The sequence below is a fragment of the Gouania willdenowi genome, chromosome 7 (assembly GCF_900634775.1).
Source record: "Gouania willdenowi chromosome 7, fGouWil2.1, whole genome shotgun sequence".
Lineage (NCBI taxonomy): Eukaryota > Metazoa > Chordata > Actinopteri > Blenniiformes > Gobiesocidae > Gouania > Gouania willdenowi.
In genome coordinates, this window is record NC_041050.1 from 1729598 (window position 1) to 1757589 (window position 27992).

Consider the following 27992-nt stretch of genomic DNA (forward strand, 5'->3'; position numbering starts at 1 on the left):
CAGTTGGAGTAAAATAATCTCTGGTATCAGATATGAAACAAAACTCCACACACAGGAAGTATTTAGCAATAGCACTTTATTGAACACAAACAACCCTAAGCCACAATACTGAATGACAAGACCAATTGGCTGCAGCAAACATTTTATAAAATAGATTCAGGTTCGATGTCACTAAACAGTTTATTTTTTTTTTTTCATTTTTCCGTTTTTCTTTAACGTCAGAAAGACAGATGCAGGTTTTTCCAAAAAACAGTGAATGATCTTTTTTTACGTATTGAACATTCTGTAACAAATCATCATTCACGAGTTCACACAAAGGAATAACAAGGCAAAGTGCTTTCAGGATTGCATTGTTGAAAAACAAACAGAAATGAATGGCTTGAGGTTTTTGGTGAGACGGTAGCGAGCGTGTGTGTGTGTGTGTGTGTGTGTGTGTGTGTGTGTGTGTGTGTGTGTGTGAATCTTGGTCAGAAAACCTCAAACCTTTCACCTTGTCCTGCTCCCCCTGTGGTCTGAGTGTGAGATGTCGGGGCAGTGTTGAAGACGGACGCTGAGGAGCAGCGTTGGTTTGGGTGGTCGGATGGATTCAAAAGGCAACATTACAAATCCATCGTCATTTTCCACGTGACAATCTGTGATATCCAATAAACCTGCACGGCGATGACTCGCTGAGCCAGAATGAAGCTGGACACGTTTGACTAACGGAAACTACAAAGGTGTGAAAACGCAGGGTTGTTCCTTCTCTAATGGACAGTCGTGTGAGCGTTCGCCCGCTGAATGTTAAAGGGGAAAGACTATCATCATAATCTGCATTACAACATTTGTCTGGCTTCACATTCCAGTGGTATTTAGTCGTATAAATGCTTCTCATAAATAATTTTTTTACCCCCAAAACGTCAAAATAGACAAATACAAACACAGCACAACCAACCAAGCATACGTCATGTATCACTACCATTGCTTATGATAACTCTGTATTCCTGCAATGCGATACGTCACTTAAAAAGTCCAAACAGGTGGAGACGAACGAGACTCAGGCTGTAAACAAGGAGGTAGGAGAATGCTACGAAGAGACGGAAAGTGATGTCACGTTAAACTGAGAAAGTCCAGTTTAGTTTTTCAAAGCTGCTGCTGTCCCAGTCAGCGATTTGCATCAACATAATAAATGTTAAATCTGTAACGTGTGCACGAGCGATGAGGTGGAGTTTCGGTAGTAGTATGCGAACATTCCTGATATATCTTTATTGTGCGACTGGGACAGCAGCAGGTGCGGTGATTTACTAACTGCAGGTTTGTGTTCCTAAGAGGCCGATCGGGCCTGGAAAACGGTTCCCAACCCTTTCTTTCCCTTTTTGTCTGTATCAGATACATTTCAGCTTCCTTGGTCCTGTAGAAGTCACAGGTCTGAAGACTGCGCTGCTGGTGATGGCGTTGACTCCTTTGACACACAGTAGAGTAGTATATTTGCAGATTTGTAAATGAGGTAATCGGCATATAGGATAAATAGGGGAACCCCTGTCATTGACACGCCCACTTCAGACACGACCGAAAAAGGAAAGAAGAGACAAAAGAAAGTGAACGAGAACGAAGTCCTCCATCAGGACTGTGAACGATTCAATCAACTTTGGAATGTCGGCCTAACTTTTCCTTTTTCTCTTTATTTTCCCCACAAAGGTCCACGGTGAAACAGTTCGATTGCAACTCCTCACACGCCCTGATCCGACTCAGAGTCGAACATTAACAGACAAATCCATAATCTAAACATCGCTTCTTCTTACGCGCTTTGCAAAGACTTAATGTCGCGGCAGCGCCGGCTTTAAGTCCAGTCGTGAGAGGATTGTTTAATAGCTATTTGAGTCGCGATGAGGTGGCAGCGTCTACAGTGAAGCGGACTAAACGTAAACACATGAGAAGAAAACAAAAAATAAAACTAGCGCTACTAAAAAAAAAAAAAAAAAAAAAAAAAAAAAAAAAAAAAAAAACTTACCGAACATGCAATTTACATCCTTTAATTCTATTAGCACATTCAAAGGGGTATCCTAGCGGGAAAATTCTCGGATATGGCTCTGCTTTGGAGTAATCGAGCTCGGTGAGAGTCGACGTCCGCGGCGGTCGATAAGGTGCCTCCATCAGAAGGATCGTGCCTTTTGCATGACCTGTGCCGCGGAAATTACACATTTTCCCCCCTACTTTTCACCGACTTTTCTCCTGCTGGTGAAAAACAAGCGGCACTTCCAAGGGGAATGTTTCTCTAAAAACCACAATCACGGGGACCGCCGAGTAACAAAGTCTTAAAACACACACACAGGCTAATATACAGTAGATAGAAATCTCATGAGTTTTACCGAACTGTACAAGCTTTATTTAGGCTACACGCTGAAAAAGAGCGGGACACATATGAACCCTTCACGCTCAACATGGAACACAAATATAAGGCATTTTCATTTTTCCTTTTATCCGCACAGGCCGACTGACAGCAGGTCTAAGTATTATCGCAGAAAAACGTTTCATTCGAGGAAGAAGAAGAGAGAGGATGCATATACACATCTACACATGCAAATGAACACAACTAAGTCCAAACTACAACACCATTGGGGAAACGAAAAAAATTAAAACGCATCCCCCGCCGACTCAGATCCATCAGCCCACGCTTCAGAGTCGCACGCAGTCCATCACAGTTTTATAAGAGAAAAAAAGCCACTCGCTCCGACATCTAACGCCTTCAATCCATTCGCTCCAGACGAGTAACTTCGTGTCAGAATGCACACAAACACACGATAAAAACAAAGGGTGCGTTAGTTTCAAAACCGAGGAAGCAAAAATGAAAAAAGAAAAAGAAAAAAAAAAAGAGGTTATTGCACTTTTCATCTTTTGTCGAACGAGGGTCGGCTCCAGATAAGAAGATGAGTCATGCCTCAAAGCCGTGGCGAGACGAGGAAACGTCAACGTCACGTCTATAGAGTATAATCACACCGTTATTTAACACTGCACACAGCTACTACGTGTAGTCAGCCTAGCCTAGCCTACACAACACGGTCACAACAAACAGGTTCGCTAAGTTAAAAGTGGAACGCTGCAGGGTTTCTCCACCATTCAGAAGCAGCTCGGAACTTCCAGACAACGTTTTTGTGTGGTTTTTTTCTACAGTTGATGTGTTATTGACAATCGGGTGGTTTTTCAAACACTTCTTTGCCTAAAAACTGGTGGAAAGGCTTTTTTCATTTCGAGGAGTCAGCTGAGCCCTGGGTGCCTTCTTTGGATTTGTGCTTTCGTACTTATAATCCTCTGCAAGTTCATTAACGTCTGTATATCTTTATTCTGCCGCCTTAAGGGATAGCAATGGAGAGAAATGCTAATTTTTATATTTAGTTATAAAAAAAGAAAAGAATAAAGACCTCAGAGGGGAAGAATGAGTTTGTCTATTGTGGTGGTCACTTGTTGGGCGTAATTACTCGTTCCCATTGTAAGGCTTCTGGGAAATAAAATGGAAGACCGTACCTTTCGGCAGTAACAAAAAAGGCACCATGCCGCCACTGTGCTCCAGCCTGCAGGCAGGGACGGGGGTCGGGGGGTGGTTCCTATCCTAACCGAGATCTCAAGCAGAATCAGAAGCGGTCAAGTCGCGTGAGTCCGCACAGCGATGTCGTATTGTTTCCACTTAGAACGAGGTAAAGTCTTATAGCTACCTTCATCTCCAAACCCTTCACTTCACATGGCTGGATTCAAGACCGACGGTGATGATGATGATGATGAAACACATCTACTTCACTTTGTGCATGTTTAGTCTCCTTGAGTCTCACACACACACAAATAAACACACACGCAGTCACAAGATACTGGCATCAAGAAACGACAACAGGAGAATCAGTGCTAAAGTTCACTGATGAGGTAAAACTGCAGGTCCAATGAAAGGTGCAGACGGACGTTAGCGAGACGTCAGCCACTTCTACGCACACGTCTGATTCAGGCTTTTTTTTCTTTAACTTATTTTCAGCGCTCTATGCGGATCTAAAGACTGTATAAGTCGCGCTGCTTTTGAAAACCCCTCAGTGTCGTCTGGCTCTGGATCGCAGACAGCCCAAGTTGATTGTTTACGAGTGAATTTTGAATTAATTCATTCATTCACAGTGGAAAAAAAATCTATGGCGATATCCCAACAATCTCTGCACCATGGCAACCTTTGAGCTATGTGCTACCTCCTCTTTTTTTTTTGTTTAAACGTGTGCTTGTGGATGGCCCACTGAAGACAGAAATCAGCCAATTGGGTGTGTGTTTTCAGTAGCGACCCAAGCGTAGCATGAACGTATCAGGTAGTGCCAGCTATCGTCTCCTTAACTCAGCTTGTTTATTTTGTTTTTTTAAGGCAAAAGGCTCAACAGTGGATCAGACAGTTGAATTGAAATTTGCCATTTACTTCAAGTAAGAACCGAGACATCCATTGTGGCAAATCAATTCTAGTCTGTATACCATGATTTTTAAAAATTGTTATTTTTTTGGACATCAAAAGTTTTTTGTTTTTTTTTGGTTACACACACACACACGTACACAAACACACGCACGGAAATAAGTTACAAAGCTAGGGATTGCTCTGCAAAGGGTCCAACTATGTTCTTCAAAAAATTTCCCAATTACAAAATAGACTTCCTCTAACAGCTAATCATAACTGAATACTTGGATTAAGTTATATTTCCCATGCAAATATGTATGTTGTTTTTTCCTCTCTGGTGAGAGGACATGCAGCTCCAAACACAATAATAACAACTGTAGTAATCCTGCTTTATGAGTCGATGTGGTTCGTGTCTAAAGGCAAATCAAGGTTTCTATGGCACTAAATGGGCGTAGCTTAGGTGCATTTTTAGTCAAATATAGGCTTTTTAATGCGTGATGATAACCCCACCCAGACTGTAGAACTACTTTGTCCCTCATGAGTTGAACTGCGCTGTAAGGCAATCTCAATGGAATGAATGGTAACGTCCTCTGTCCACCACGTTAGGCTACGCTCTCTGCCGACAGAGAGAAAGAAAAGCGGAATAAACGAAGCCAGACCTTTGACGCAGGAAGACTACAATGCACTACATGCTACCTGTGTAATCGCATCTGCGCACCACAAATGAAGAGCAACGCTTTAGAGGCGACTCTAAAGCGACCCTACATTCATTTCAGTCAGAAAAAATCATGGCTCAGATTTGACGGTCAGACTGTAAACTTGCTCCAACGTTATGCATAAATCCATTTGTTGCTTTACTACGAGGAGTTTCCTCCTCAACACGTTTTGGCAAACAGGCCTTTTGTGTGTGTGTTTGTTGTGATGACATCTGACCCGCATCTTTTCAATCCTCCATTGGCATCTATGCTGTGGTTTACTAACTGAATTGGCCTGAATGGATGGCAGTGCAATATTTGTGCTGCACATTATTACACACTCACCACCGTATTGCTACAAATTGGACCTTTCATTGCTTTCCCGCTGCAAGTGTGTTTTTTTTTTTTTTTTTTTAATGGTCGCTCCATGCACACTCACAGGTTATTACTGGTACGCACAGTTTTTGTAAAGAGAAAGAAAAAAAAAAAAGCTTGTTTATAGGAATACTGTGAGAAAACACGAGGGATCTCAGGGTGAGAGCTCAGACCTGACTGTGGTCACTGCGCCGAGGTTTGGTTAACAGTTAGACTCGGTGATGTCACCTTTTTTTTTTTTTTAATTCTTTGAATTATGAAACCTTTAAAAAGTACAATTTTTGCTCATCTTTTACGACCCTTTTCTTCCCGTGCATTCAGCAGCAACACACACATGCATGTAACACAAGTACATACTTACATCTGCTCAATTTCGCACACTTAGAACCTGAACGTACTAAAGTGCGAGCTCGACTAGCTAATCATTAAGTGCTGTGGGATTTGAGTTGAAAAGGAAAATAAATCGAACAACGGAGCGTCTATTCATGATTGGATTAGTAAATTCCACCTGCTGTGTCAGGGCACGAATCCTGAGATTACAAATGAAATGCCAGCTTTCTCAGTCAGATATGATTTTTAAATGAAATGCAGACAACGATGAAGTGAGTGAGTAATAATAACTCCTCTGAAATGGTTCCGTTTCAAGTTTAAATACAACACTACGAGGAATAAGTCTCATCTAAGGGGAAAGTGACCAACACATCCTAAAGTAATAAGTCCTCTGCTCTCATCCAGTCGACTAATGTGTGCAATAGTGCCACTTCATTACCAGCCGATATGAAGTCCCCACGTCAATGATAACAATCTGACTCAGTGTAATATACCCACCACCGGCAAGCGGGCAGGTGGTTTCCCAAAGACGAAAAAATAGCATAGATAGAACATCGAAAAGTCACAAACAGCTCTAGTGGTCCGATACAATCATCTTTAGTATGCTTAGTACCAGGAAATGGAAAAGGAGATGATGAAACCAACAGCAAAAAGCACTTCTTTGTTCTTTTAATGATCTCTAAACGACAGGAAGTGGCCAAAGCAAAGATTTCTCCTTTTCCTTTTAGCCCTATTCCGCCCATCAGAGGTGCATGCTGGGACCAGTTTTAGTCGACACGGGCCGAATGTGGTTCAACGAAGCAGAAATATCGTCTTTTTGAAGTGAAACGATGTGTTTTGCGGAAGGCATGGGTCAAAAAAGGCATTTCATGAGTTGCCGCGAAGGGCAATCCAGTGCATTTGATTCCACACTGACAGTTGAATGCCCGGCGCACACAGAACCATTCGTTAAGTCTTTAGGTAATTTATCATGAAAGAATCAATAAAACACAAGAAAAAAAAAACCCAGGAGAACTCAAAACACATTCTAGGGAAACAAAAGCCCTTGTGACAGTGATGTCTATTCAATAACATTAAAACAAAAACCAAACCGGGAGGAAAAAGAAAAGGCCCAAAGAAAGAAAATATTGCTTGAAAACTGCCCGATAAAAACAGCAGACAATGCTCGTCATGTGAATACGAGCCGTTAGATGCTTTAAGACTAGTTTAGCAGCTCCTGAAAACACTCCTGTAGTAAGAGCTCATTTAAAACCACAACACTGAGGCCGCTTCGACATCAGAAACATACCACACAACATCATTAGTGCCGACAAAACCACAACTGATTGCTCTCTGTCGATAATCGGGCCATTTGGATTCTGTGATCTGTTTTTTTACCCTAACAAAAACAAAATAAACACTGGTAAAAAGATGGGAAACCAATTGAAATGGCTTGTTCATTTATGTGCTCAGATATATGATGCTTTGATGAGGTGTTTGTTGGCAGATATTACTAGTAAAGCCTTCATCTAGAAATGAACAAGGCCTCAGTCTCAGTCGCTATCCTACAGTGGTTCTCCTGTCCTACAGACAGAGAACGTCAGGCCTACGGACCCTGGGTGAAGATGAAGCAGCTGCTAAACGAGTTGACGAGGTATATCGAGATCTATTGTCTTTCTCTATACAGTACAGTTCATCTCAAATAAATAATTTATAGCCATAGTAGTGTCGATCAACTTTGGTCATAACTTATATGCTTAGAAACATTCTAGCTTAACAAACACGTATTTAGCATCGTTTAAAAAACATGAAGTCGGCGTCTGAGGCGCTGGCCCCGACCTGGCCGTCCTTTGGAAGGAGACATGCTAAAGTTTTTCAGCAGCGTCGCCAAATTATCGATAAAACGCCGACTGATTCGAGGCCGTACATTTAAAGTACACTAATGGAATTAACACTCGTCGTGACCCTTTTCCAGATTTCGGATTGTACTGTAGTACACACGCATTGCACTTAGCAAAAGAATTTAAACTTTTTTTTTTCCCTTGTGTGGTTCCTTCATAAAAATCTACACTTAACTGACAGTTAAACACAAACAGGGAAAAGGAGAGAGAGAAAGAAAAGGATATTTTTCTTTTTTTTTTTAAAAAAAAGGTGAAACTCTTTGATCATTCTTTTGGGAAGGTCGTACGTTCCTCTACAAGGTCACCGTCCCGCAGCAGCTTCACGTGATATGACTGCTGCACACACACACTTTCCATGCTCGTAACTGAATAATCAACATGGTTCTTAAAGGGTTAAATGGTTGAACGTCCAGATTGCTTGGTGTGGCTATGAATGCTGCGCGTTGTCATGGTGACCTTGTAGAGCAACGCGCCTGAGGATTGAGCACTACTAGGAGATGGAGGAATGGGATCTAATTGCATATTAGGTTTGACTGCACCTCGAGAGAAGACCGAACACTCATGCACGCACACACTCTCACGTGGACATGCCAACGCGCACACACACACACAGGAAAACAGACGTGTGGGTGGGTGGGTGCTCTCCTGGTTCTCAGGGCCACGTTAAAGGGAGGCGTCCCCCCTTCCCCTCCCCTTCCCGCTTCTGGTGGCGCTGCTGGTTGGATGCGTGCGTGCGACGCCTCACTCAGACAGGCAGCCGTCCAGGCCGACGGGCGCGCCGTGGCGGTCTTTGACATAGCCGTTGTGGAGGCCGTTGCTGGGCCGCGGGGCGCAGGTGGCCGTGATGCCGCAGTGCTTCAGCAGGTTGAGAGCCGGGGAGGCGGAGACTGAGGGAGGGGAGGCTGAGCAGGAGGAGGGGTCCCGCTGCGGGAAAGGCTTCATGGTAGAGAGGATTAGAGCCAGGCAGTCCGCCACGTCTTTGTTAGGAGCACAGGCCAGAGCCGGGGTGTGGCCTGTAGGACAACAACACAAACACACACGTGCGTGTAGGAGGTGCAGGAAACACACACTGCTGTTTTTCAGCTTTTTTTTCCTACCAAAAAGGATTGAGTTTTTGACAAGTACCAACCTGGAACCATGATAAACCTGATCAAGACCATTTGAAGACGAGCAATGAGTGGGTAACGATCTATGTAACCGCTGCTCTATGGTGCACCTACGTTACTCTTGCTTTACACCTTTTTGCACCTCCATCCTCATCACTATATTTATTATAAGGCTAAATGATAAAGTTCTACCTTTTCAGATGTTTTTAAGCCGTCATGTCAAGTGTTTCCTTCAGGGAGATGTTACAGATCAAATAAAAACAAAACAGGTCATTACCAGCTCTCCTTCCTCCTGCTCATCATTAGAATAAGGTTTAATTATTTAAGGTTTTGTTAAACTGCAGATGATTTAGTGACTGAAATAATTTTCATTATGTTTCATGTCCCACCTTTTCACACCAATACAAAGAGGATGTTCATATCTAATTGGAAACAAAAGCCTCTCTTCCGCTTCTGGAGGTGATGACGTCACAAAATGAAGAGAAAGAGTCTCACCTTCCTCATCCACAGCCAGCACCGTGGCTCCTCTGCTCAGCAGCGCCTGGACTACTGTGGCCAAACCGTTACGAGCTGCCAGATGGAGTGGCCTGGAGAGCAGAGCAGACGTTAGCACACACGTATCGTCTACCAGAGAAGGTAAACTAGAGAAAGCATGTGTATCATTGAGGACATTTATTTGTGGAGGGGCGGACTCTTACATTTGCAAAGCGCTGTTGGTGGCGTTTATCAGAGTCGGACTGTGGATCTCGCCCAAAATCAAGAGGGCGCACATCTCATGGGCCTGGGGAGGAGAAGGAAAAAACACTGTATTGGTACATCATCTGAGCTCAGGCTGTAGAAGGCAGTATAATTATTATTTACAATAAATACTCTGGCTTCAGCTCCACCAGGAGATATCTGACTCTAAATGTGGACTTAGAATAACGGTGTGAGGAAAAAAACATTGATTCAGCGATATATCACAATATTTCATTGCGTTATCATATCAATCCATAAAAAAATGTCCAAATTGATTTCTTTAAAGAAAAAAAACATGTAACTGTGCCAACATCTGTAGAGCACGTAAAGGCCCAGTCACTAGGTGTCCGTGAACGCACCATCAGACCTTGTTAAACTACCACACTCCTCAATGCATTTTAGCTGGGAGTTGATTGCACTTTATTTTCATAAAACATACTGGACACACATAGATGTATTTAGGTACTTAAAAAAAAAAAAAAAAAAAAAAAACAACTTACGAACTTAATCAGAATCTGTTGTAGAAGCGAAAGTTAAACTTTTTTGAAAAATGTAATTTGACAGTTTGATAAACATACCACTTGTTTTTAAAATTGGTGCTTGAATTACAAAAATATAATCTTTTACTTTTTTCATTAATGATATCACAATATATCATGATGTATCCCGTATTGTTTAGTCTTGAGATAAATCGTATTGTCAGATTCATTGCAATGCAAACCCCTAATTAGGACACCAGAAATTACACCAGTGTATGAATACTGTAGATACAGTATGTGTTTGTGATTCTGTAGCTGGACAAAAAGGTGTCTCCAGCCGTTTTAAATAAGGAAACTCCATTAGCAGAAGTCTTCTTACATTGAGCTGCTACACAGTATAGACGCATCTTTGTAATGATAATAAGGCATCATCAGTGTGAGCGATCAAGGAGCCTGTGCTGCTACTTTCCTCGTGCATCCCGTGTGTGAACATGCGAGGCGGCATTACCTTGCTGCAGGCTAAGTGCAGAGCAGTGTTTCTGTTCTCATCCAGCAGAGTGAGGTCAGCCTTGGCCCGGTGAAGGAGGATGGCTAAACAAAAAAAATATCCCATTCATTCTAATCACTGTAAACAAAGACGACAGCCTGGCGCGCAGCCATTGGCGTTCCTCGCACTCACCCACGGTGCCGCTGTGTCCCTTATCAGCAGCCACCATCAGAGCGGAGCGCCCGCTCTCGTCCACTGAGTTTATGTCTGCACCGTGACGAAGCACCAGCTGGAGTCCAGCCACATCCTCAGCAAACGCAGCAGCGTGCAGCGGGGTCCTACAGGCACCACAAAGACAGCTCAGCCAGTGAAGGGACGCACACTTCATGAAGAGCTTGATTACAAACATTTACACTATCATTAACGAGCACAGCTGTCAAAAATAACACAGCTGGAAATAAAAACACGCTTCAACCCATAGGCGACGAACCTCCCCAGGGCAGCCCGACCCCTCCCCTCTGTGTGCATCGTTCTGTATAAACGGTTGTAAAATAGAAACTACAGCAGCTAGAATATCATTCTTTTTGCTACAGAAAGCTAAAGACTTTTGCCTCCATCGTACGTTTCAAAATTACGCTAGTGATGTCATTACGTAAAGTCTACATACAGTGAAAAACACGTAACCTGCTGAGTAGCGGTTATAGCATGTAACAGCAGGTCATGCAGTGACAGCTTAAATACTGAAAGTATGTGTACTCAATGTACATTATATATGAATATGTTTAGAATTCATATATACATTTTATCTTAAAGTTGAAACAATATAATTGATGAGGAATATTTTGTTCAGGTTTCTATATTGGATTAGCAGTAGTGATCAAACCTCTGCACTCTGTTCATTAAAATGATCATATCTCAAAATCTCAACAGGTACATTGTTCAAATCACTACTGGAGTGTTCTGAAATGTCCGTTTCATTTTCTACATTCATTTTCGATCAATGTGTTTTGTGTGTTTATTTACTAAATATATTGGAAAAAAACATTTAAAATTTTTGTATTTTCCCATTTATAACACAATTTTAATACAACTACTGTTTATATGTATAATATGAATTCTAGGGGTGTAAAGTATTTGAAGATACTCCAATGAATGGCATCAGAATGAGCAAAAAATTACCCAAACCCTTATTAATGCAGTCTTGAGAAGGCTAAACTATTCATTTATTAAAAATAGTGTTTTAAAATGTATATAAAATATTAAAACAAAACTAAAACTAACACTAATGATGATTAAAAAACTAACTTCTCTGATTCAGAACGAAACGTCATCAGTTTCGTGTAAAACAAAGCTGTTACTAGTGAGCTCTTACCTTCCTTTGGCATCTCTGGTGTTGATCATGTGAATCCCAGCAGACTCCAGCAGCCTCTCTGCAGAAGCACTGTGACCATTCATCCTACAGCACAGAGCACAGGGTTAATAAACCACAGCCTCTGCAAGTTTTCACTCAGATTAAGACACAAAGGGTTAATACTCACAGAGCACAGTGCAGGGGTGTGAATGGGTTTCCATCTTCATGGATAAATGTTTTGAATTCAAGTAAAACCTCCAAACAGTCTTCGTGTCCTGCCAACAAAACACACGCAGCGTCACCGACAGCACTCGCTCTCAGAGGAACTCCAGCGGACTAAAACCCACCTTTGCAAGCAGCCCAGTGAAACGGGGTGTATAGTTTGTTGTCCAGCAGTTTGTCCTGTGGGTCGATCGCCATGGCGCCCTGCAGCAAGCTGGCCAGGATCTCTGTGTGACCTCTGGACGCAGCACAGTGCAGTGGAGTCCTACCCTGGGCGTCCCGACTTAAAGCGGAGGCTTTGTGCTGCAGTAGCGCTGCCACGCAGTCGTCGTGGCCCAACACCGCCTGTGCACCGTGGGTTGAGACAACAACACAATTTAGGACTTTGAGTTGTTCCACTTTTAGAACAGACTGCTGCAGACAGAACATAAAACACTTAATAATCATCCAATTGGTTCACTTCACCTATAAATCCCCCTTAATCTTGTTATTTAGAGGCTGCTCCAGCTTTCATGCGTTGGCTGTTTTGAGCGATGAATACTTGGTTTTTTCACTTACCCCTCTGTGCAAAGCCGTGCTGCCTCGCTTGTCCTTGTTATCGGGCAAGGCACCTTTCTCCAGCAGGAAGTGGACAGAGTCAGTGTGACCTCCTACGACAGCCAACATCAGAGGAGTCCTGAAAGTGACCCCAGCACACGCACGTTTATCAGAGAGAGAAATACGAAAAGATGGAGAGATATAGTTAAAGAAACATAGATGTATAGAAATGAAGAAAGCAATAAATAATAGGTAGACTGTATACAGACTATGTAGAGAGGAGTGATAAAAATGGATATCTATACAGTGATAGGGCGAGATAAGATGATACATACAGAATGATAGAGAGATCAAGTTAAAGCAATACATTTATAGTTAGAGTAAGAGAGATGGCATGATAGAGAAATAGAAAGAGAAAAAGAGGGACAGAGATGTAGATAGTGATGAAAGGAAATAAAAAAAGAAGGAAAGAGATAAAAATGAGTTAGAGATTAGGCATTACACCAATCTGATCAGCTATATTGGATCGGCCAATATTTTGCATTTTATACAATTAATGTGATCAGCTGTACTGTCTTAATTTGCCGATCTGATCAATGACGTCATTGTCGTGATGAAACTTTCTGTAGATGCCCCCATTGCATTGTTTTATCTATCTCATTGACACCGAAGAGTTGTTTGCTTTATGTGACACACGATTTTTTACTTCACAGCAGTCATTGAGTATGACATGGAACTCTGATTTAATTCAACAGCTGCAACGTTTATTCTGCCAATCATTCAAAACACATACAAACAAATACAGTTTATGATGGACCTGCTCCGATCACACACGCTCTCTCACTCCACACATGGTCGAGCGACTAGGGCATTCATTCGCAGTTAAAGGGCCACACACACACAGACAACAAATGTTATGTTCTGTTCCTGCATGGAAATTCTTCAACTCTGCCACTCCCTCACAGTCACAAGGCTCCATTTAGGTCCCAAAATATGGTACCGTTTGATTTTCCGTGAATCTGTATCAGGTAGTACCAAAAGAATTTGGTCGGTACCTTAAAAAAACAACCTGAATCCATATGATCGGATCAGTGATTGTTTCTTTTTTTTTTAAACTCACTGATCGGTGATCGGCCCAAAGATCCTGATCATGTAAAGCCTAATAGAGATAGATAAAGTGAGAGTGATAGATAGATTTTGAGCCTCACTGGTTGACATAAATGGTAAAGAATTAACTTTGCTCTGTATTCTGAATCTTTGGCACAACGTGAAAAAGAAAAAACTTTAAACTCAATCACAATGTTTACCTGTTTAAATAACAAGAATGTAAAATAAAACAGAATAAATACAAAAGTTTTTTAAAAAAAGAATAAATTAGGATTACTGAAGAGAACGCAGTGAACAACTCACTGGCTAAATTTGTCCACCACGTTGGTGAGATCTCCTTCCTCCCCGTAGTCGATCATCATGCGGAGGCAGTCTGAGTGTCCGTTGGCAGCTGGAGCGAACAAAGAGTGCGTTCAGGATGTATTCTCCCACATTGAGACTCAATGCCTCACGTTTTGTTTGTCTGCTGTGGTTTACCTGCCACGTGGATCGGGGTCCACATGAGGCGGTTGTCGTTGAGGAGACAGGAGGCGCCCTGAGCCAAAAGCACTTCCACGCAGCGCACGTAGCCTTTCTGCGCCGCCAGGTAGAGCACAGAGCGGCCGGCGGCATCCTGCATGTCCACATAGGCCGCCGTCTCTGTGAGGACTCGCAGTGCCTGCCAGTGGCCTCCGTCAGCCTGAAAGGGTGCAGGAAAATCTGTGAATACTTGAATCGTGTGAAAAGGTGAGAAACGTTGAGCAACACTTACAGCGAGGTGCAGCGGACTGACTGGAATACTGCTTTCTATGTCTCCTAGTGCATTAAAGGACATCTCCAGGAGCTGAAAGTGAAGGAGCACAGCTTGGCTTCAATGCAGTGGAAAAACAATTCAGACAATGAAGTTCTAATTTCATTAAAGCTTAAGAAAAACAAATTAACGTCTTAGTCCGATTGGGTTTTTAAATGGAAGTAAACAGGTTAGTTAGACTGGAATCAGACTACCTGGAGCTTGATTAACACACGCAGATAATGTGATTGACATCAGCTCGACGAGGTTTCGACACGGCACTCTGCGCATGCACCACTTTTTTCTCCAACAAAGAAGGAGATTGAAGGCATGCGAGAAGCAGAAGATGCACTTTTAAGAAGTGCGAAGAAACCAATTTAATGTTGCTAAAGCTAAATTAAATAAACATCTTAAGATACATGTATGAGAGAAAAACGCAAAACCCATTATTTTAAATGGTAACCAGTTGAACTGAAACATGAATGCAAACTGAGCTACTTTGAAGTAGCTAAATATTTAGACATGCCACTTACATTTCAGAGTGGCTCAGGAGTGAATATTGTCATAAAAAACGTTATGTTCACAGGAAGCGACCGAAAAGCTGATGCAATGTGTGGTCCTTTGAAGACAGAAGTTATTTTTTATTCTGTCATCTCTAAGATCAAAGTAATGGTGGGACTCAATTAAAGCTTTTGTAATTAATTAAACTTCATTAATCTAAATGAAAGCCCGAACTATTTGACACGAGAAGCAACCTTTTTTAAATTTAAGTGGATTTTGGTATATGACTGAATCAATTAACAATAAATGGGCTTCAACAACAAAATTGTGTTTATTTTTATCATTGTTCACAAGGCACAAAATTTAATTTAACTAAGCTATATTAATTTTAGGATTTTTCTAAACTTTCTAAAACAAATGCGTTTCTGAAAATAAAATAAAAAACAGCCACTTAGTCCAGAACATTCCAGAGAAGTGTAAACTGAACAGTGTAAAATAGTTAAAATATCTGTGGATATCATGAAATAAACAGAGCAACTGATGAAGATGATGAATTTAGTTTGAAATAGTTTTTCTAGATAGCAGTTGATAAGTTGGGTCAGATGATGCTATCTATAGCAGCGCTTCTAGCCCCGCCCACATCCTCTAACACCGAGAGTGGTCGACTGTCCATTACAATAATTTATCCACTGAAAGTAATTATTGTGACTCACCACTTGATCCAAAAAGAAACTGAGTTAGTAATTTAATTACACTATAATAAAAGTAACTCATTACCAAGGAAAGTAACTATTTGCATTACTGTAACAAAAAAAAAGTTGCTATATGTCAAAGCATTCAGATTTTTTTTAGATGCGTGTCGTTGTGAGGTGCTTCATTAAATTTGAGTTACTTACAACAGATGTGGACAAAGTCTTCACTCCTGGATATAATGAACACTTCACATGTACGTTCTTGTCTTTGACCATAATTAATATAAAGTAGTGTTTGCATCGCCACCTCAAAAATGACAACTTTTCATCGGACTACTCCACGCTCGCCATGTGTGCTATGTGTGTGTTGGCGCATGTGCTGGCACATGTGTAAAAACACTGTCTCTGATTGGCTACCATGAAACATGACGCTGCCTTAGCCAATCATAATCTCTCACCTTGTTTTTAACCCACCTCCTCACTACAGCTGTGTATGAAGCCAGGGGTGCTTTCAGATAACAGTTTATTCAATCAATGCATGTAACGCACCGCATTTAACGTTCAGTAACGGTAACGTCGTTGTAATTAGTTAGATTACCCCGTGACCAGAAAAAAACGCCATTACCTAACACCGTACCCAACTACAATTAACGCTCACAAAACACAGGAATGACTTCTCCGAGAACTCGTGAAATGAAAAAGGTTTCATGCTGTTTGAAGTGAGAAAAAAAAGAAGAAATTTACTGCGCAATTTTTCAATGCGTTATTCTTCTGTAATTAATTAATCACAAATAACTCGATAAAGTATCAACCCTAATAAAAAGGTGATTTCTCTTTATGTTCAACACTTTCTTTCATTGGTCTCGCCACTTTTAAACATCCATTATAGACACACATGCTAAGAAAAGAGTTCAAGGTAAATGGTAGTAATCGGTGCAGATCTCACCAGCTCGAGGTTCTGCTTGTTGCCATGATAAGCTGCATAGTGAACAGCACTGTAACCCTTTGAGTTGACCATTGATGGATCAGCGCCGTTATCCAGAAGATGCTCCAAGCAGCTGAAGCATAATGAACACACGTTTATTAACAACACTCAAGGATAAACAGTCCAGTCCATTAGAGACGAGAGGAAGACTCACAAGTACGATTCCTTCACTTCATCTTCTTCGTTCTGATGGTTCCCAGAATTATGACGATCAACTCTGCAAAATAACAAAAGCTCATATTTAAAATAACACCATCGTTTCACTGAAAGCAGAGACATAGGCCATCTCGTCAGATAATCCTAGAATTAATAAGCAAATATGCTCACTTCTTGGCTAACAGATGGGGAAAAAAAATCCTTCCTCCCAATGTTGTTTCCAAAAATGAAAAAAACAAAAAGGAAAGAAAGAAAAATCTAAATTTTTAGAAAAAAAAAACAAAAGAAAAGAAGAAGAAAAGAAAAAATTAAAGGGATACATTTATTAAAAGAAATAATAATTAAGAAAAAAGTTTTTTGTTTTTTTTAATGAATGGGAAAAAAGAAGAAAAAAGTATTAGACCAGACAGCAACATATAAAAGAGAAATAAAAGATAAAGAGATGAGAAAGAAAACAGAAAGAAAGAAGGAGAGGCTAAGAAAGATGTAAACAGAATATATATTACATATATAATAAAACTATAACTAAGTAGCTCTCACTGACAGTTACACCAATGGACTGTAGATGAACGATGATTAAAACAGGCTCAATGATAACAGTGCTCATAATGACATTAGTAATAACAGCATCATTATTCGTATTAAGTGCAGTGTAATGAGAGTAACCTGTGATTCTGAATTATCTGGACATTTGCCGTATATGGAAAAGAGAAGTCCTTCTCCGACCTGCTGAAGGCTTGGGAGGCAGCGGAGTAGTGCAAAGGCGTGCAGCCCATTTGGTCGGGCTCGTTAACCTCGGCGCCGGCGCTCACCAGGGTCACAGTGCACTGGTACCTCCCGTTAGCAGCCGCGTAGTGCAACGGTGTCCTGAAGAGGGTGACAAAACGGCGTTTACCAACACACGGAGCAGGGACACCCACTACAGAGCAACAAGGAGCGACACTCACCTTCCTATATTGTCCCTTTTATTCAAGTCAGTACCGCTGCTCAGAAGCAAGTTCAGACATTCAACATTTCTGTGGACAAAAGAGTGGATGATAATCCCATTATTGTTATTTAACTTTCAAATTATCCTTTTATAATGTATGATTTGTCACCAATCACAGCTTGTTTTACATCTAAATTTAAAAAAAGTAAAAATCTTCAGATGCAACAGTATAACAATTCTGTTTGGATAAATGAGTCGCACGTTAAATTAATACCTAAAAAAAAACTAATCAAGCTACTTATTTATCATATCTACACATGTTAGACAGTCATATAAATATAATGTATTCACATTTCCCAAACAAGTCTGTTTTAGTCTTCTATTATAGTTTAAAGAGTTTTGTGTTGGTAATAGTTACAACAAGTCTTTAAAAAAGAAAACAGGTAAAAGAAATATAACTTCATTAAAAATACATTAAAATAAAACAAAACTGGTAAATATATATACCACCACGGTAAAAGTAAACTAAAATGTCTAAAATGTCGTATAAAATCTGATTTTGTGCATTTCAATAAAAGAAGAAATTGCTTTTGTTAGGCTTTTTTTTTACACTACAAAAATGTATGAATTTCTTTTTCATTTGTTTTTATTTTTCAAAACTTTCTCTTCGGTGAAATATTTGCTTAATCCATAAACGTCACAATTCTGAGAGGATAGATACAAATTTGACACGTAAAAAATAAAAAACAAATTTGACAGTTAATAATTATTTTCTAGGCTAAAATTTCTTTTATCCAAAGTTTATTTCTAGGTTTTGCTTGAATTATCTATTTTTTGACATTTAAACACATACAACACCTGTTTTTTTTTTTAAGAAAAAGAAAAATGAGTAAATAAATGAGAACAGCATTTTTCAACCACAGTGCCATGACAGATCGTCAGATGTACCGTGGGAAATTATTAAATTTCACCTAATTGTTCTTGCAACGTAGCGCTGTAAGCACCTCGTCACATCCCTACACTACTGAAGGCGTACATGTAAAACCATGTGATGTGGAGTGAACTATTTTCCAAATGTTGATGTAACTATATGATTTATTTGTGCTATTTAGATTTAATTTAAGTGGCATGAAGAGTTTTTGTTCTATTATGTTTCTGTTATTTTATGTACCATGATGTGTATTTTTAAAGAATTTATCATTTTTTTTGTTGTTGTTCATTTGAATCCTATTAAAAACACAAAAATTACTGCAGATTGTTAATTTCACTTTTTATTAGAAAAAAGAAATATGAAATAACATCAAAACTTTTTTCTGTGTGTTTATTTGATTGCTTTTCAACATACTTTGATAAGAATTACTGTATATTGTTAATATAGGCTACAAAGTTTTATTTTTTTTTACATTTTCGGTTGGCGGTGTGCCTTGGGATTTTTTTTTCGATGAGAAGATGTACCTTGGCTAAAAAAAAAGGTTGAAAAACACTGATTAGTGTAAAGATTAGTCTCACCCTCCAGAGGCAGCAGCATGTAGACAGGTCCTCCCAAAGTTGTCTGGGGTGTTTATGTCAAACCCAGCTGATAGTACGTGCTCTTTACTCATGGATGAAACTATACTATACAGCTGACCTGCAAACACAAGCACAAACACTGGACAGTGAGGATCACTGGTCTGTGTGGACACGAGAGACGAACACTGTGTGAGAGAAAAAACAAACTAACCTGAGGAGAGTAACTTGCGACAACAGTCTGAAAACCCGTAGAGCACAGCTAAGTGCAAAGGGAACATTCCGTGAATTCCACGTCTGGAAAACAACATAACTCCATCAAAACTTTGACACATTAGGATTAAATCAGATGGTCACAGGCAGGAATTGGTTACTTCTGTGTTTTTGGGGGGAGCCTTTTTCTTAACGCTTTAATAAACGTGAGGGTGAACACCATACGGAAAAGGATTAAAATAAATATTCTGACTTTAATCTCAAAACATTCATAATAAAAAAAGAATTGGACCTTGTTTTTTTTTCCAGGGGCCCTAATCCTCTTCCGTACAAAAATGTACATTTTAGATATACATCAGAAATAATGTCAGAAACAGCAGATGCAGAGGCATGAAGAGAAAAGTCATGAGATCCAAAATATACAAAGTGCACGGCAAAAGATATTATAATATTTAATACAATATTTGGTTTTCCTTATTTTAAAGGTGATCAGAAGAAAATCAGGGATGTCCAGAAGCGTAGGTGGAGGATGGAATCACCTACTATTCTCTTTCTGGTTGCATTCTACTCTTAACATGTTCATAAATGATTCCATACCCCCTTTAGCACTGAAAGAATATCTCTAGCGAGTCCTGAAACGCTAGCGCTAAAGCCTCTGTGCCGAACCTGGCCGTGTCTGCTCCATTGGTCATCAGAGTGCTGATCAGCAGTTCATGGCCGTACTTAGCAGCAACATGGAGGGGAGTATTGCCATACTTATCCACGCAATCAATCTCACCACCTGACGGAGGACGAGAAAAGAGGTGTTAGTAGGAGAGAGAGTGAGAGAGACCGAGAGGCTGCTCTGCGTCATTACCGTTCTGGATGAGGATCTGAGAGCGTGTGAAGCGTCCGTGAATGGCTGCCATGTGCAGAGGGCTCTTTCCTTCTTTGCTCTACAGAAAATTATTACACAAAACTATGAAGCCGTATGTTGTACAGTCAGAGTCAACATTTGATTGAAATGACTAGAGCTTAAGGGGTTCTCCACTGTTTTTACAAATTTAGCCTAAAATCTTTTAAATGTACTTATTAGAAGATTTATATCTAACAACATTATTTAGCACCATATTTGTTTTACTGCCTTTTAAAAATGGGACTACTTTACAGTTTTAGAGCCTGTGTAAACCTCTTGTTTACAGAAAGAAAATAAAAACAGTTGTGACCCGAAAATAATCTGTGACCGCAGGGGGCGGTTTGGTAGTAGACAATGAAGCAGAGAAGAAGAGCTCTCCTGACATGCTTCTGTAAACAAAAGAGGTTTACATCAACATCTTTAACCTTTCCTGTTTTTATAGAGCATCCACACAAGTTGTTATTTTGACTGAAAAACCTGCTGTAGTCCCATCTTTAAAAGGAAATGTAATTATGATGGTGCAAAATAATGCGTTTTGTTAGACATAGATCTTCTAATAGGTACATTTCAATGGTTTTAGGCCCTATTTGTAAAAGCAGCGGAGGATCCCTTTAAAAGATTTGTGACAATATCTAAAATAGGGCCAACAAATGACCAACTTGTCCATTAAAGAGAAGGAAGGAGCAGCAGCTTTTTTCATACCTGCTGGTTGACATCTGCCCCGTTGTTGACCAGCAACTCCAGACAGAGGGCACCGTTGGTGGAGACGGCGGCGAGGTGCAAAGGCGTGTAGCCGCACCTGTTGGGCTGATTGACGTTGGCTCCGTGATTCACCAGCTCTGTGGCTACAGCCTCCTGACCCATGTAGCACGCCACGTGCAGCGCGGTGTTTCCAAAGCCATTGGGCTCATCGATCTGACGGACGAGCACAAAAAAAAAAAAAACCGCAATGGAACAAAGCATAAACAAGGTTTGACCGTTAATAATCAGCCAATTAATTCCTCACCTCTGCTCCCATCCTAAGGAGATACTTCACGATGTCTATGTGACCGCTCGCAGCAGCAGCATGCAGTGGTGTGTAGCCCTGCTTATCCTTGCAGCATTTGTCGGCACTGCGGGAAACTAGCAGCTTCACCACCTCCACGTGTCCTGTGGGAAATAACAGCAAACAAAAGTAAAAAAAATAAATAAATCAGTAAACAAAGGTAAAACTTTACTAAACAAAGGTAAAACATCAGTAAACAAAGGTAATACAAGGGAAATGTGTAAAAGAAAAAAAAAAAGAAAAAAAAAAGGAGTAAACAAAACAGAAAAAAGGTTTTGAAATAAAATAGAAAAGTTAAACGGGGGTAAACAAACAAACACACACAAAAAAGAACAGAAACAATGTGACAGAAGGAAACCAAGGTGAAAAACAGGGTTAAACCAGCGAGACCAACACACTCACTCGTTCATTCATTGAAGGACTGTAGTGTCCTCTACTCAAACACACACAAACGGTGAAAGTCACTGCTGTCTGTAATTGAGGAGCTTTAGCCGAGCGCTAACAGTGGATGTTTGTTATGAGCTGCAGAAACAGAGGAAGGACATGTGCTCACCCAAGTAAGCAGCACAATGGATGGGCTGTCTCTCCTTTTTGTCGATGGCACTGAGGTTTGCCCCTTTGTTCAGCAGCAGCTTCACCATCTGAACAACAATCCACAGAACAAACTTTAAACATACTGCATTAAAATGTTTCTAACATATGAAGCATGACTAAGAACATTTACAAGGCTCAGAACGCAAATAATCACTGTCCACTATATTTAAACTACATTAACTACCTATGCCAAACGCAAAGTGCAGAAGCCTTTGTGTGACGTGAAGAGCGGTAAGGTTTTGTTTTACCATCATTCTGTCTGACAGTTAGCAAGATAACTTGAAAAGTTATGAACGGTTTTGGATGAAATTTTCAGGGGAATTGATAAATGGGTCAAGAACAGGTGATAAAATTTTGGTGATGTTCTGGCTACCAAAAGAAAATGTATAAATATATCCCATCCACACTGTGGAAATTCTTGTTGATGATGTCATAGGCTCTCTCAGAACACGCTTCGCTGATGATGTCAGTGTTCCAATTAGAAAAAGAAAGAACAAAAAAATACAACTGGCCCTCACAGAGCATGATTTGTAGGGAATTAATTTATTTAAAAAGCGCTTTTTGCAAATAAAAATCACAAAGTGCTGTACAGAGCAGTGGAGAAATTAATACAACAGTTGCAACATCATAAAAGAATAATAAAACATGGGTGCATTTAAACCACAGGAGCAGCATCATAGAAGGATAATAAATTAAAATCCAGTTAACTAAAAGCTTTTCTGAAAAGTGAAGTCTTCAACAGTTTCTGTAACTAGGTTTCAATATTTTGATAACTATTTGACAATTAACATCATTGTTATTTCAAGGTATGTTTTGATTATCAATGAATCTAATAGTGTAAATAAAATCAATGTAGGACTACAACATAAGGTAAAAATCACAACATGAGTGGAAATGAGCTGCATGGCAGAGGTCTGCGCTCTCTCAGTGCTTTTCCAGTTAATGTCTAAAATGATTTTACACTGACCTCCTGGAAGCCGCTCTGCGCCGCGTGGTGCAGGGCGGTCCTGCCGGTGCGATCTGCCATGTTCAGGTTGCTGAGCTGGGCCAGCAGAGACTCAGCGCAGCGCGTGGCTCTGTTGGCGGCGGCCACGTGCAGCGGCGTCTGCCAGAACTTGTCGCGTGCGTTGGCTTCTGCTCCTCGTCGGAGGAGCAGGCCGACGGCTCTCTGAGGAGGATTCAGATCATTGATCAGCACGTTCTCAGCTTCTCATTCCAAGCGGATCCATCTGGATATGCTGCTGAATTTTACCTCCCAACTGTATTTATCTCTATCTGCTAAAATGCTGCAACTATGTGGCATCTTTTTAAACTAATATTTACATCAATGCACGTTGCCATTTTAGATGAAACAAATAAATACATTTAGAAATTAAAAATTAAATAAAAACAAACTTACCTCATTCCTGCAAGCAGCCGCTCTGTGCAACGGGGTTAACCATACATGGTCTTTAGCGTTCACACTGGCACCTAGAACACAAAAACACCAATAATTAGGAAAAACTTTCAGAATCTTTATTACAACAATGGAATTCGGGAAAAGCAATCTGACCACCACCACTGTAAACTGTTAACCCCAACCCCAAAGGGCGCCCTTCAGGTAAAAAATATTTTAAATGAAATGTAAGTAAAATAAATTATAGAAACTTTATGTGAGAGAAGAAGCTCAGTAGCTAAATGAGGCTCTTAGGATTTTTCCAAAGTGTGCCAACCTTTTTGAGCTGTCAGGTTTTAATGTATTCATTCTCTAGTCGAGCTTTGGGTGTACAGTTTGAAAATAGAGGATTCAGATACAAAGCTTTACGTGTTTTGGATAATTAGATCCAGACACTCTTTTTTAGGGATGTAACGATTCACTCAACTCCCGATACGATTCGATTCACGATACGATTCTCTCACGATTTATTTTACAAAATATGAACGTAGACAGATATTCCCTTATTTTTTGGGGGAAAAATACTCTACTATTTTCCTTTAATATTTAATTGTCAAAAGAATCCCTTGATAAACTATTCAAAACAATGCAATTTAACTAAAAATAAATCTTGAATGAAATAAAGGAATTACACAAATGAAGAAGAAGCCTATTAATTTAAATTCTGGTTCTATAGTAAACAATGCAAAACTACATAACAGTTCCTTTTCTTTTTAAAAGTGCAACTGAAAATGTATTTTGTGCCTTAACAATTGGACTTTAAAAAAAAAAAAACAGTCTGCATTGTATTTACGTCAGATATTTGTTTGAACCAGCAGAGGGCGCTGGTAACCCAGTGGTCGGCTGTCATGCAGCTTGAAGAAGAGATGCTATGCTAGCAGACAGAGCTAATAGAAAAACCTGACTTTTACAGATATTCACATAATATTACAGATATTCTTTCGGTGTTAAAGGGGTAAAGAATCATTTATGAACATGTTTAAAAGTAGATGGCGTCCAGAAAGAAAGTAGTAGCAGATTCCGCCCGCCGCCTACACTTTTAGACGAGAAGGATATGTAGCGCCCTCTGCTGTTTAAAAAAGTACTGCGATTCAATTGTCAGAGCATCGATGTGAACCGTGATACCTATGAATCGTTACATCCCTATTAATCATTACATCCCTACTCTTTTTAGAAGACAACAAAGTCTAATGCTACCAGACGTCTGGACAAGACCAACGATGCCAGGGATTGTAATATTCTTCTAATATTGTAAAATATTGTGGCCCCTAGTGGTGAAATAAGTGATGGATCCATTTATTTTTGTCTAATTATTACGATCTGGAATGATGTCATCAGGAGCATTTAAATTAAGTTGATTTAAATTGAATTGATCAAAACTTAATCAACATCAGATTCAGCAAACCATTGATCCCTGAGGGGAAATTAGGTGACATCAATGCTGCTCTCGTACATATTTATGACATAACTTATTAGTAACCCATGTCAGTACAACTTATATCTACCTTTGAATTGTAGCTTACACATTATTCTAATTTACATTTTTATTTTCTTTTTTTATTATTCCTCACAGGAGTTAAAAAACAAATACTTTTTGAAAAAATGTATAAAGGGCGGTGCACTTAATAAGCGGTCCCAGGAAACATTTTGAAATGAAATCCGCGTTAACTGGCTAGTTGGCTAAACTAGCATGTACTCAAGGGGATCATGTCTGCGCTGAGTTAATGCGTAAAGGGGTCCGCTGATGGCTAGGATTGTTTTGCTAGTTACTGTGATTTTAAACATAAGTTGTTGTTCACAATGTGTTGTTTTTCATGGGAAAAATGAGGCACGTCCCTGGGACGCATGGATAGTAAATTTACTGCGTCCTTTTAGATTTTTATGCGTCAGGGACGCAAGACGCGTACCTAGCAACATCACTGGACATAAAGAAAATGTATGTGCAAAACAAAGAATTTGAAAATAAATAAAATAGATTTTACAAATGATTTTTGATTATTGGATGTATGAGGCTTCCAATGTGTCTCTATCTAATAATAACAGTCTCCTGCACCTTTAAGAAGCTGAGAAAAAGATGACAAAATTCAAAGACCAGTAAAAACAAACCTCTGTCATGTTTGAAGCTGACAGTAGTGCACGCGTTCATTTGATCACTCAGTGTTTATTAGGAATAGTGAGATTTGTTCTTTAATGACGTGTTTCTCCTGCTGCTGCTCTGGTGTACACATATGCTACGTTCACACCAAACACATTCTGGGCTGGTCACCAGCGTCGAAGATGCTCTGGACACGCGTCCAAACAAGTTGGAAAGAGAGCGCGTTGAGCGCATTTAGGGGAGGGGCTTCTCTGTTGTCAGTGGTGTTCATACAATGGATGATATTGTGGCGATCAGTTACATTCATAATTCACCCAGTGACTGTGAAGCATCGACCGTGTTGTAGGCACTGGACTAACGTCAAAAGCTTGAAATCTCAAAAAGCGCCACACAGGAGGAGCGGGATGCGCAGCAGGACCTCTCGACGCTCCTAGAAGCACGTCCACCATATGTAAACCTGACGCTTTCAACACATTTGGTGTGAATGTGCCATAACTCTGAGACGTCAAGAGTGTGATTGGATTGCACACACGGGCAGGTATCTTTCAAACGTTTTTACGCACATATTCACCCCAAATTCACTCTTTCCTGAACTCAGCCTTTAGCCATCAAATAATCCTTTGGATTAAGTTATGATTTGAGGCGTGTCTCTGTCACTCACCCGATTCGATGAGGAGGTCCATCACATGGACGTCACCGACACAGGCAGCAGCATGAAGAGGCGTGCGGCGCTCTTGGTCCTGTCGGAAAACAAAACAACTAATTTATAGATCTTTAATTTTTAAAGCCCAAAGGAGCTGCTGGAAGTTATGATCAAAGCTACATGCTAATATCTTTATCTTAGTGTAGTTTTAGTCTCATTTCACACTGAAAACACATTTTGCAGCAGCCACACCCTCTTCGTCCTCCCTCCACTGCAGCTCACTCAAAGCTTTATTTAAAGGGACGAAATGATAAAATCAGATGAAAGTGCGTGATCATTATGCATTAAGCAAACCCACAGCACTGTGCGCTGTGTTTAGTGTAATGCAGTTGTAACATTTCATAGCAGCAGCTCGATAGGAGCGTTATTTTTAAAGCAGCGGATTAATCAAAAGGTCACTAACCTTCCTGGTAAGACTGAGTTGAAAATATTAAGATTTAAATTGTATAACACCTATTTTAAGAAAAAAATATTGAGATCTGAATTTCAGTCCATATCGCCCAGCCCTACTTTGAAATGTATCTGTCACAAACTGTGTAGAAAGCGAAGTGTGACAGCTGGTTATGTTTTTCAATCTGCCTTTAATTATGTTATTGATACACAATGTTCAGCTAAAGTCCAATTATTTAAAATATGATGTATTGCCTCACATATGTTTCACATTATACGTTCATGTATATGTATATGTATATATATATATATATATATATATATATATATATGAATGAACATTTAAATAAACACGGTAATTAATACATATATATATAACCTGTAAAATGTATAAAACAATAACTATCAAAAACATTTTAATCAGTAAATAATTCGATACCATTCACAGGTAAGACTAATTAAACGTTGTTTAGTGAAGATAAATTAGAATACATGTTATTAAACCTTTATGTCTTACACCTACCAGTGCGTTGACATCCTCCTTTTTGTGCAAAAGTAGTTGAACCTCTTCAGCATTTCGGTTGAAGATGGCCTGGACCAGAGGAGGCTGCGAATGCAGGGACATCAGTTAGCTTAGCTTGATTTAGCTAGCGATGCAGAGACTACGTTACGTTGCCCCGGACTAACAAAAAATATCACGTTCACGATAAAACAGCGAGACCTAAATCCCAAATGAAGTCCTTAAATATACAGAAACACGCAAACAGACACTGCAAAGATGAGAAAATAGTATTTTGAACGTTAACTGTAGCCAGCTGGGTGCATCTTTCCAGGAAATAAACGGAGCCTCAGCTGAGGCCTACAGGCCTGTTTCTCACTATCTACGTCAGCTCGTCCGGGTTTATTCCAAGTGCACAGCTTGGCTCTGCATTGCCAACACCAACTTAATCCTCACATAGCATTGCATTTACAAATAAATGCGTTTATTACAAAATTACACAATAGTAGCAACTCAAATGCACAGTAACCCCGAACAGAAAAAGGAAAAGAAACGTAATACACTGCGCACAACAGGGACGCCCTGCCAGGAAGTAGACGGAGACGCGGAGCGCTTTCTTCGAGCCGTACCTGGTCTGCGATGTTGAGGACTCCCATCTCCCAAACTCAGCCCGGACGGAGCTCCTTCATGAGGATCAAACTCGGAGGTATACTGCGGTACTGTGTCCGGCTCAGACTGCAGCCATGACGGCTGCTCGCAGACAAAAATGCGGTGTGGATGTGAGGCTGTTGTTGTCTGATCTGCCGTTGGTCCGCCTACAGGCGTGGCGGTCCGCGGTCCCCGGTACACCCGCCGAGAGAGAGAGAGAGAGAGAGAGAGAGAGAGAGAGAGA

The 27992-nt window shown here is 40.2% G+C and overlaps 1 protein-coding gene across 2 annotated transcripts; it reads right to left on the reverse strand.

Annotated features, from left to right (window-relative positions):
- Positions 1-59: 59 nt before the first annotated feature.
- On the reverse strand, positions 60-27939 carry ankrd52a (ankyrin repeat domain 52a). 2 transcript variants are annotated; one of them, XM_028451894.1, is made up of 28 exons: positions 27730-27939; positions 27125-27208; positions 26170-26248; positions 23378-23448; positions 22946-23146; positions 21938-22025; positions 21346-21488; positions 21042-21254; positions 20301-20379; positions 20111-20225; positions 19446-19528; positions 19235-19352; positions 17745-17813; positions 17464-17664; positions 16796-16858; positions 16603-16714; positions 14446-14517; positions 14172-14373; positions 13998-14085; positions 12609-12726; positions 12176-12395; positions 12016-12103; positions 11850-11933; positions 10670-10815; positions 10499-10581; positions 9472-9554; positions 9269-9360; positions 60-8680 (listed from the first exon to the last, which is right to left on the reverse strand). In XM_028451894.1, exons 1-28 carry the CDS (start codon positions 27754-27756, stop codon positions 8409-8411), a joined length of 3294 nt encoding a protein of 1097 aa, XP_028307695.1. In that variant the 5' UTR covers positions 27757-27939; the 3' UTR covers positions 60-8408. The 2 variants fall into 2 exon arrangements, with proteins under 2 accessions (XP_028307695.1, XP_028307696.1); XM_028451895.1 differs by having other exon boundaries at positions 17524-17664; positions 27730-27938.
- Between the last annotated feature and the right edge of the window lie 53 nt (positions 27940-27992).

What these genes read in the sequence shown, in the direction of transcription:
- ankrd52a (XM_028451894.1), bottom strand. Translation starts at nt 27,756, where the DNA reads ATGGGAGTCCTCAACATCGCAGACCAG. An exon ending in CCATTGTGCTGCTTACTTGG is followed by an intron (nt 21,489 to 21,937) that starts GTGAGCACATGT and finishes TATTTCCCACAG; the next exon opens with GACACGTGGAGGTGGTGAAG. An exon ending in GGGCAGATGTCAACCAGCAG is followed by an intron (nt 20,380 to 21,041) that starts GTATGAAAAAAG and finishes AATTTTCTGTAG; the next exon opens with AGCAAAGAAGGAAAGAGCCC.